Source organism: Sesamum indicum, linkage group LG2 (assembly GCF_026168435.1).
Source record: "Sesamum indicum cultivar Baizhima isolate 11 linkage group LG2, ASM2616843v1, whole genome shotgun sequence".
NCBI lineage: Eukaryota > Viridiplantae > Streptophyta > Magnoliopsida > Lamiales > Pedaliaceae > Sesamum > Sesamum indicum.
Window position 1 is genome coordinate 15,881,628 of NC_142658.1, and position 11,500 is coordinate 15,893,127.

Consider the following 11,500-nt stretch of genomic DNA (forward strand, 5'->3'; position numbering starts at 1 on the left):
AAGGGATAATTACATAAAATCTCATAATCTATAAACTATTTATATAAATCATTAATATTTTTTTGAATAATTACACATACATCCACCATAAGTATCGACATGATCTACACAAACTATCCTTACTTTTTAAAAAATTATACGTACATTCTCATAAACGTCAACATTATTACACAAATCACTCCTAATTTTTAATTGTTAAGAGTCGTTTCTATAATTATATAAAAAAACAAGAATAATTTGTATAAACAAACTGTATATTAAGGAGTGTCTTCACACACTCTTGTTTTTCGACAAGTAAATTATAGTCATGAAATGCGAAATTCACATGCAAAAGAGAAGTAATTGTCTGAAAATTGATAGGAGAGCATGTGAACCAATATTGTCTAGTACTGTATTAATGCTCGTGAATTAATGTGTGTGGGGGTCGGAAATTTTAAGTCTGATCGGATTTGGTTAGATTATAAACTATTTATATAATAAGTATATGTATATAATAAATATATATCTATGTGTGGTTGATGTACAATATAAAAAAAGTGATCAGTCAATATATTAATTACATTATATTTACTATATAATTAATTTAGTTCAATCAAATTTGATTTCAACAACGTGGGATTGTCTACTTTTGCATCATTTTCGAATATAGTCTTCATCGCAATGAATAACAATTTGGACAAGCATCTCGTGAATATGAGCAACACTGCAAGAATTTGGACCAGCCCCAGCAAACACATACGTTGGAGAATAAAAATAAATGAGAATAATAAAACAAAAGAAATTAAAGATAAAAAGACAGAAAAAAAGCATGTATATATATTCGTATTCAATGGCTTATAAACTTATGTTATATATCATATCATCGAGTGGATAACATTCAGCCAGTTCTTGGAGCACACTCGACGTCTGTGCATAATTTAAATTTATTATATTTATTTCAAGAAAGAGAATAAAAATAAAATAAAATAAAAAACTTAGTAGAATTGATATCTTTTTGATAATCTTACAATTATGCTTTTATTTCTCTCACGTCAAACTTCTGCGTGTTGCTTTTTTCTTTCAAACTTCATATTTTCTGTCTCTCACCTCACCCCGTATTTTCTTCTTCTCACAGACTTTTTTCTTACTCATTCCTATATGACTATTGTTTCTTTTCAATTTTTTTTTTATTTCTATCTTACGGCACAATTCTTTTTTATATACTCACGGAGATCGAGTGCGGCGAACGATCAGTATTTATAAAGGAAAGGAGCTTTATTGTGTCATTGTATAAGTTGGGCCCTTACTTTGGGCTTTAAGTTGAAAGATTTTAACAATCTTTTTGGGCCTGTTTTGAAGCTTCTGTTCCAATTATTGAAGGGCTATTGAAAATAGTTTCCATACATTTGGGTAAATAAACATCTTATATATTCATTTTCAAGAATTTATTTGCTTATTTATTAGGATGTATAATAAATTATTGCTAGCATAAGAAAATACGATGTTTTTTAATTTTTATATTATAATTTTTTATATTCGCCAATTTAGTAGTAGAGTTTACAATTTGGTATGTTGATTTTGACTCTTTAGAGCAAATGGACTAACACCATAATAAGACACTATTGTATGAGGAAAATGGGCTGAGGCCTCATTGTCCCAAGCCTCCATGCCTGTGATTCTGTCGGTTTTTATGATATTTTGACGAGTTTATAAGTTTTTAAAAAATATTTTATAAGATGTTTGTAAATTTATAAAATATTAAACACTATTTGGCAATATTTTTAGAGAATTAAATTATAAAATTAAAAATAAAATGTTGTGAGCTTATAAAAATATTAAAAAAATAGAAAAGAGTTTACAAATTACTTTTATATTTTAAGATTTTAACAAAATTCCTGAACTGTGAACATACTAAACGCAAAATATCATTTTTGGTCCCATTAGATAGGGTCATTTTCACTTTTGGTCCCACGCTTTACGTGTTCAACACTTATAGTCCCAAAATCCAAATTTTTTAACACCTTTAGTCCCACTCGTTTAAAAACTGACGGAAACGGCACGTGACTTGTCAGCTGGTATGGTCCATGTTGGTCAATGGCAAAATATCACTTTTGATCCCACTAAATAGTGTCATTCTCACTTTTGGTCCCACGCTTTACGTGTTCAACACTTGTAGTCCCAAAATCCTAATTTTTTAACACCTTTAGTCTCACTCTGTTAAAAACTGACGGAATTGGCGCTGAAAACAGACTGCAATGCTTGTGTACAGTGGTTGGAGGGAAATAATGGCGCCAAAAACATATTTTTTTGCTATATCTAAACAACCCACAAACACCACACAATATTCTCATCTTTTTTTCATAGGCCAAAAAAATAAGAAATATACTCAAATGCACTGGTTTTGATCATTAATAAAATCTGTCAAATACTACCACAAACAAACCAAAATGTGACAAAAATCTTCTTACAATACCTAGCAATATTTTGTTCATTGAAACTTCACAAATTTCCCTTGCCAATACAAGCAAAAAATCTGATGCTATACAAACTAAAAACGGCTGCCAACAAGTCATGAAGTCCTTCTAGTTTACGATCAAGCAACTTCTCAAAGTGGATCACTAAGGCTTGCATATGGAATGCATCGACTCCACCTTGTATCGTTTGTCCCGAGTTGTTGTCATCACTTGCTTGAACAACTCATTTATCTCGATTTTCTGCCATTTAGTAAAATATATATAAATATTTTTATAGAAGCCTCACCAAATTCTTGCCATGCTCTTTTTTTCTCTCTTTATTTTTTTCCTTGTGTTTCACTTCTCACTTAATAGGCTCACACTTTTGGTTCTCAATGATAGTCTCACTTCACTCAACACTCTCTAGTTTAAGCTCCTGTGAAACTCAATGCTTTATCTAGTGACTCAAAAATAAATGCCAATTTTTTTCTCAACCAAGTATGTGTATGTGGACGCTTCACACTCACCCGTAGCTAGAGAATGGTCTAAAGAAGTTTGATACAACTAGGGAAATGAAGACCAATTGACTTATAAAGATAATAGCAAAGTAAAGTGATGAACGAATTTTTTTTTTTGTTTTTTTTTTTATTTTTGTCTTTTTAGGCTGCTCTCCCTTTTTTTGGAGCTTTTCTTTTCAATTTTTTTTATAACAATCGGAGGGGGGGGGGGGGGGGGAAGGTACGAAATATTGTGGTGGTAGACGATAGAGTCAAGGTAAATCAAACGAAAGAAAGAAATCCTACCGTATCAACTTAGGCTCTGATACCACATGATATGGTATCGACCATAGGTGACCCGATCTTTACGGCGTAGACTAGAAATGGATAAAGTGGTCCGTGACCTGAGGAATGTGAATAGCCAACCACGTTATATGAACGTGACCTACTATTTAGAACATTCAACCAACCACGAGCACGATTAAACAAATCCACACAACGACACACTTGGGTCGAGCACGAATTGGGGGCTTTGTGAACAAAAATTTCAAGCGTGTTAGTGCCATGCCAACCCCGTTAATCACTGCCAGGACTGCTGCACCTAACAGTTGCATCATGGCCATTTGATGCTTAGGCTTTAAACGTGGTTGGACCGTTGACAAAGTCTTATGCTAGACATTTACATATCTTAGCTACAATACACTACTTTTCTAAGTGGGCTAAATCAGTATCTCTCAAGTAAAGAAAGAAAATGTTGCTGGTTTCATTCGCATTGACATCATCTAATGTTATGGAGTTCACCGCTACATCATCACTTATAATAAAAAGTCTTTATGTAATAGCTTCATAGAAAAGCTCAACTTCAAACAAAGGATATTTTCAATGTATAATGCAGCTATAAATAAACTAGTTGAAACATTCAACAAGAACTTGAGTAATTGGTTGAAAATAGTGGTCACCAAATTAAAACAAGATTGACATGAATGAATGAGAGAACATTTATGGGCATATAAATCCTCCCAATCTGTCAAAGTGATGTCCATGTATCATGTCATAGTGGTTAGTTTGGTTAATTTAGCCAATATTAGGGACACAAATAAATGCATTAGAGAATAACAAGGATTGGGCTTCAAAAAAATTATTCAATTGTCCTCATATGGGCTGGACTAGAATCTCTAACCTTGTAGATGAGATTCCAATTCAGAAGCAATCAACTTAATCTCAAGTTGGGTCCTTCTAACAATTAAACAACATAGTACTTAGAAACTTTGAGCATGTATTCTTCATGGAAAATTGATCACTTTCTTGGTTTTCCAAAAAGAATTAACGTTGAAAAATTAACCTCCGATTATTGTAATAATGCAAAAATAAATCCAGTCTATCATACAAGAACAAAACACGTTAAAATTTAATCTTATTATTTATCAAAAATGTTGTGTACTTTCTAGTCTAAATAAATTAATAAATTGTAAATATAAGTAATGGACTAATTTCAAAAAGAAACAAGACATGGTAAAATTTAATACTAACAAAACCAAACACTTTGGACCTATTACTCAAATACGTGCCCAACAACAATGGCATTCGTATGCACAATTGCCAAGCTTTGATTGTAAAATATAATTAAATTCAATAAGACTACAGCTACTTAGAGGCCAAAAATACTAAAACCTCATCATCTATCAACCTTTAAAATACAGAAAAAAAAACGAAAGAAAGAAAAGAAACCTTCATGATGAAAAATTACATGTTACAAAAACTAGAAAGAGAGAAGAGGCTCAGCCCAGATGATAGTTGCAGCCTGCCTGCCTGCCTGCCTAGTTAATGAAAATTATACAAGTAACGAATCATATCAAAGACCCTTTGCATCCTGTTGTGCCATTCTGACAAGGGACTCAAGGAAATCTTGAACCTGCACATAATTTTCACATGATTTTTCCATAAACTCTGGTATGGGATTTGTAAGATGAGAAAACTAAGAGGAAGTAGTAAGAAAAAACAAGTGAAAAGCAAGATATTGATTGTGAATTCTAACCTCTGAAGTGTCTCGTAGAGAGAAGAAAGCATTGCTTTCTTTCGGGATAGTGGAGACGAGTATCCCGTAACCTCGGTTTCCCTTTCTCAGCACCTAAAAAAATAGAAGTACATCACATTATATAAATCGGTTTACATACCGCAAGAAATGTGATATTTTGTCATGTTTAAGTACATCAAATGTGAAAAATCATAATGAATTCTGATTAACTACGAGTATGCAGTGGTTATTCAGCCGTTGTTCCAGCTAATGAGGTTATCATTATTATCATGGTTCTTTAAGTCATAATTATTTATGATGTAGGTAATAACATCTTCAGAGTGATACAAGAAAATTGATCCTTAACAAGATCATCAAATTTCCAGGCTGGTGTTATTACCTTGAATGCATCTTCATCAGTTCTGTCGTCTCCGATATAAATTGGGAGCACATCACTACTGTTACTAAATCCTGCAAGATTAATTTTCAACTGTTCAGTAGACGAATCGTCAAGCAGTTATCTTTTGTTTGGTTTGGAGTTTACTGACCTAGGGATTCAAGAAGAAATTCAACGGCTCTTCCCTTATCCCAGTCGATCACAGGGCGAACCTCTAAAACCTAATCAGAGCAGAGATTGGCAAAGAGTTTGAATCAGATCATTCTGATCTAAGGCAGGAGGAAATCATAATCATGCAAGTTCAGTCGAAAGTTACCTTTCGCCCGTGTGTTAGTCGTAATCGAGGATAGTCTTTCAAAATGTCATGAACATACTGTGCAATTAAAGGCCAACTCTGTTGAAATGCAGAAGAAAGATTTTTTTATCATCACGAAATCCAATAATAAATGCAATTTTAGACATCAAACGACATCGAGAGAGTGTTCAGATTGAAGCAAAGCTTACATTCTCATCTACATTGCGGTAATGTAAGGAGACGCAAAACTTATGGTTCTCCACTTTTGCACCTTTTATGTCTTTGGTGATCTCAACAAAGGTTCTGTAGACCTCATTGATCATGGGTAGAAATTCACTAGCAGGCTGGAATAGATTTACCTCCTTGCCCTGTCCATGTGCGACAAGCTTAGTTAAATAAAACCAAATAAACATCACTTCCATGCAGAAAAAGATAGAACATAATAGGCAAAAATCTCATTAGTGAAAAGAAAGGCAACGCGACCCCCTGAACATTAAAAGAGTTGGCAAAGCGGCAGGGAGCATATTTTGTAAAAGTTCAGGGGTTATATTGCAATTTTCTATTGTGCAATGGGGTTTTGAGCCAACTAGTATGTCCATAAGGGGATGCAGTTAACCTGCCGGTATGTGAATGAAAAGATAAGTTTCGACTATACCTGCAGATCAGTTGACTTAACGCAATTTAAATGGTTAGGGGACACCGTGTCTCTGGTGGGAAACATGATATCCATGCCATGACTACCAGCATAGTAGAGTTCCGTTATGCCTACCAAATCATAAACCTGTGAAAGGAAATAACCAGACAAAATGAGAATGAGACATACTGCAAGTAGTAGTTTAACTTGTACTTACAGCAGCAACAATGACACAGATGACAGACAAATATGAAATTTGTTCAAGGGCTTTATTGGTTTCTACCTTATCCCGGCTTCTTCCGCTGATGATGGCTGTTGGAAAATGTTTTGCAACACTCCTTACCGCAGAACGCATCTGTAAAGCACGAGTAGCTCTTATTACACGCGCATAACAGGTGAAACATTTTAAGGTTACAATACTTTAAATTCCGAGAAATTTCTTACTTCATTGGACATAAAAGCTCGATCAGGGTCGTCTACGATGGGGGAGAGTGTTCCGTCATAATCTAAGAACATCACTAGCTTTCTATTCTTTGCACGGTCCATTATCAGTTGGAAGGACTTGAGTGCGGATGGATACCTAATCTGCGAGAGGAGAAGGCTGAGATAATTACATTGCTGACATTGGAAGAACCATAACTCACTTAGAGTAAAAAGAAACACACCATCCAAGATTGGTAAGCAACATCCGCCTCGTCCGAGACAATGTCGAAAGCATTGAAGTCTTTGTGAATCTTTTTGCGAGGAGGGGACGAAGATATCATCGCATCAAGCCAGCCATTGGAGCGAACGTCATCCAGCTTCCCTGGTTTTTTCCTTGGAACTGTGGTGATGTTAGCTGAAAACGACGGCCCTGATTGTGAATAAGGCATTAGACCAGAATATGCCCCCAACCTAGACTTGGTTATCGGTGCAGGATCAGCTACAATCAGAGAACCATTTGTTGACTTCAAATCCATCGGATTCAGACGTCTTCCCACCAGTCGTTACCACAAAATGCGTACTGAACTTTTTGTCCAAATGCTTTTACCCTCAGAATGCAGTGATGAATCAAACTTCTACCCTACTCTTTTATCTATGAAAAACCACCTCTTCAATGTCTTTTTGTCTCCGCTGCTTGGGAAGCAGTCCATCAAGCAGAGGCTTCGCAAAATCTGATGTTAATGTAAAGGGGTCGATTATGAGGCTGTTCAAGTAAACATTTTAAATTCAGAAATCATAAGGTACGAAAACAATACCTCATCTCCAAGAACTCACAATGCATTTATCCCAATAACAGAGTAAATTTATCTGATAGAACAATGTAGTCTAGCCAGACCACTTCTTTTCCTGGAAAGTGAAATAATACTAATTATAACAAATGAATTGAAACTAAAAACGAAGAAGTAACAGGAAACAGTCAGAAAAAGACCACCCACAACAAAGCGAAGGAGTAGGTGCTGATATGCATACACAAACTTCTAAAACATGAATGGAAATATGAACAACAGAACTTTGGGAAAGAAGCACACTATCTCCCGCATCAGGAGTCGTGTTGTCCTTTCTTTTTCAGGAGTTTTTTGGTTTCCTATTATTGTTTTCACAGGGGCCTGTTGCGTTTAACATAAAACCTGCACATCATAAGTTATATCTTTCTCCATTATTGCAGTAAGTCACGTGAAAGCTTGTGATAGTTAATTATGATTTTACATCTTACGAATTGGTCCTTAACACAGTGTTTGGATAAGAATCAGGAATCAAACAAGCTTTAGGAGAGAACAAAGTGTTTATTTGATTCCTGAATCTAAGTAAATTGAATTCATGGGATCAAAAGCTTCTGCAATAAGGAGCCATCCTTTCATATAATAGACAAACATAGGTTATGTGTTTTCCTTAATTACACAAGTAAGAGGCCTATATTTTCACATGAATCATTTCGGGGAATTTTAGTACAGATAAGTCCAAATGCTTCGATGCACGATTTCAGGAAAATAACCAATCATATAACAAGTGTAATTGTAGGTGCCGTGTGCTCTGTTGGTCTCGACCAAACTTGGTCTAAATAAGAAGCTTCTATCACTACGACCCGGAAAAAAGAAATAATTAAATGGGCTCCAATGGATCTAACTTCTCAACTTCCCACATCATTAAATAACTTTGACAGTTGAAGACTCAAATCTGAAGAAATAAAGAAAAAAGAAAGAAAGCCAATCTATTGCAGTTTATCCCTTCTTCTTTAGCTGCAAGGACTTGACTCTGCAACTACCCAAAGCTTTATGAATTTCTGACTACCCCTCTACTACTGAGAATATTCAACACACTTAACAGTTGTTTGGACCATTTCCAAATCCACATGGAAGTCTCTGTTCAGCCATCTTCTCCAAGAATTACTTATCATTAATTAAATAGTAATTTCCATGATTAAAGAGTCTTGGCTTTAAATGTAAGAGCCACCTTTTTAAGATAATAAATAGGTAAAAACAGGACATAATAAAAGAGCAAAGCAACCCCGTGACACAAGAGTTAGTCAACTTATTTTTTTAAGACTGTGAGACTATTGGTAGTTTTACAGGGGTGAAATACAGTTAGGCTCTAATTGTGTTCTTTTCTTTTGGGTAACTAATTCCATGACGGGAAGTAGTGATGGTCCTGCCATATAGTACAGAAAATGCAACAGTCCCTATGAATATGCTAATAGGCAAAAAGTCTCCCTTAAGAAAAAGTCAATGCAACACCCTGAACTTAAAAGGAAAGGAAAAGGAATGAACTTCTTTTTCAAAGATCTAGGAATCACGTTGCTTTTCTATTTACAAAGTTTTGTATCTATTAATGTTTTCTTAATTTTTCACATGAGAGCAAAATGCAATTTACAGGAAATAAACAAGTGAAAGAAAGATGTGAATAACTCCAGACATATAAAACAATAAAAAATTGCCATAACAAAAGAAAAGATCCAAAGACATTAAAAGAATCCCATATGTGATACACATAGAGAATGCTCAGAACTCATCTGAAAAAATTATGCAAAATTCAGTTGAAAATAGGAGAGATAACAAAGAACTGACATGTACTCCCAATACCAAATCCCAGGCTGAAAAGGAAAAAAAAATACAAAGAAAAGTCCCTCATAGAAAATTCTAATATATATATTGAGTGTAGAAACATCAAATATGGCAGCGACATGCCAAGAAAACAATAAATATTATATTGATGTGGCGTGGCATTGTAGATATATTATTTATTATAATCAAACATAAACAAAAACAATGGGAAATTTTAAATTTTAATTAGAAGTAATTAGCATTTGTTATGAATTTAACTATAATTAGAATATTTATCATAATTGTTAATTCTGAATTTTATGCAGACGGCTGTGATCATAGACAACCTGATGACTTGACTAATTATTCTCATATTTCGGTGGTAAAAAATCAAGAATTAATATTTCAACATCCGAACAGCAATACCGACAAAATCATTCACTTATAATTAACCGACAAAAGGAGGACTAATTTGTAGTTTCTGTCAAATCAAGAAATGACCACAAACACACACACAGGCGCACGCACTACATATTTATAAACATCATAGAAAATTCAGAAATACGACCCTGTCAAAATTCAACGTTACCCCATGTTCTTTATTTAGGTGAAATTTTTTAACAGAATTTTCAAATGGGAAAAAAAATTGCAATTAATCCCCGGTGAAAACCCATACAAGAACAGCAACAAAGACCGGATTTTTTGGCATATTTCAGCAGAAAATCAATAAAACAAAATGAAAAGGCATTGGGTTGAAGACGAACAGATCTTCAGGGAAAAGGGTGTGGATGAAATTTCATCTACGATTAATTCCAATAGCACAGAAGACAACAATAGAAAGAAACGGAAACAGAAACCATACACGCAACCTTACCTGTAACCTTTTCAGCAAACGCAGAGCAAATGGGCAATGCCGACAGGCTTTAGACTCCGGCGAAAACCCCAAGAGCAGGAAATCCGAGATAGAGAGAGAGAGAGAGAGAGAGAGAGAAGGGGAAGAGAAAGAAGGAGAAGCGGAGGGGAAAATGGCAGGTATTTATAGAGTAGGGAGAGGGCGAGAAAGAGACGTGCAAGACAAGGCAACCTCTCTATCGTCTCTTCCGGTCGTTTGATTTGGGAAAAACAATAATAATAATAATAATAAATAATAAATAATACACACAAAACACTCACCTCTCTCACGTGTATTTTTCCACCGATTCTGCCTTTCTAGCATTGGAAAAGCAACCATTAATGCTTTAGTTCATCAGTTAAAGTTGAACTCTTATAAATTAGTTTGAAGTTTTAAATCGAGTCTAATTAAATGTGTAGGTATTTGTTTTACAAGTTTAATATAATTTATTTCTCAATAATATCGTAAATGAGTAAATTATCTCTATGTGATAGAAAAATAGCAATCTACCTCTCAATACCTTTTAAAATGAAGTTATTTACCTTCCTGTCTAAGGAGATAAATTGCTTCAATTTTAAAAAATATAAGGAGATAAATTATTGAATTTTAAGAAACCTAAAGAGGAAAATTGCTGTTTTTGTTTTCATGGGGGATAATTTGCTCATTTGCAATATCAAAAGGGCTAGCTGCTTTCATTTTTCCCTTTGTTTTATTTTATGCGATTTTATTATAATTTTTTGTTATATTGTTAATTATATTGATATATTGATTGAATTAATGCATTGTTTAGCAGCTCAATTTATTAAAATATTAATGTAATCATATAATATTGCTTCTAGAAAACAGTAGTGTGAAAGCTCTGAAGGATTCATCACTTTTGAGTTCGGCCAGTGAATCTTTTATCGCATTTTCATGTTATATTGTTTTTTTTTTAAAAAAAATCAGTTTTTTTTTATTTTTATTTTGGGACTCTCAATTTTCACTATGCTAAACTCAAATTTTTTTTGTAGTTTATTTCCATTACAAAAGTAAAAATTATGTCAAACATCCCCTTATGTGTATGTTTGGATTTGTTTTTAGAAATAATTTAAAATAAGTATTGTATGTTACATATTGTGTTTTGAGAGACAAAAATCACCATTCACTGTCAAATCATGTCTTTTATATATATATATATATATATAAGTGTCATATATTTAATATTATGTTTTGAGAGATAAAAAATTCACTATTTATTATCAAATCATATCTCTTTTATATTATATTTATATATATGTATATATAATATACATACAAAGCCCAAGACCAAAAATTCACAC

General features: G+C 33.7%; 1 protein-coding gene across 2 annotated transcripts; it reads right to left on the bottom strand.

Moving 5' to 3' along the window:
- Positions 1-4,494: 4,494 nt before the first annotated feature.
- Positions 4,495-10,321, bottom strand: LOC105155824 (putative trehalose-phosphate phosphatase F). Of its 2 annotated transcripts, XM_011071793.3 has the most exons (12): positions 10,164-10,321; positions 7,508-7,598; positions 6,935-7,423; positions 6,714-6,854; positions 6,553-6,624; positions 6,291-6,416; positions 5,845-6,003; positions 5,657-5,734; positions 5,492-5,561; positions 5,344-5,414; positions 4,965-5,057; positions 4,495-4,841 (listed from the first exon to the last, which is right to left on the bottom strand). In XM_011071793.3, exons 3-12 carry the CDS (start codon positions 7,226-7,228, stop codon positions 4,782-4,784), a joined length of 1,164 nt encoding a protein of 387 aa, XP_011070095.1. In that variant the 5' UTR covers positions 7,229-7,423; positions 7,508-7,598; positions 10,164-10,321; the 3' UTR covers positions 4,495-4,781. The 2 variants fall into 2 exon arrangements, with proteins under 2 accessions (XP_011070095.1, XP_020547827.1); XM_020692168.2 differs by lacking the exon at positions 7,508-7,598 and having other exon boundaries at positions 6,935-7,455; positions 10,164-10,314.
- Positions 10,322-11,500: the final 1,179 nt, after the last annotated feature.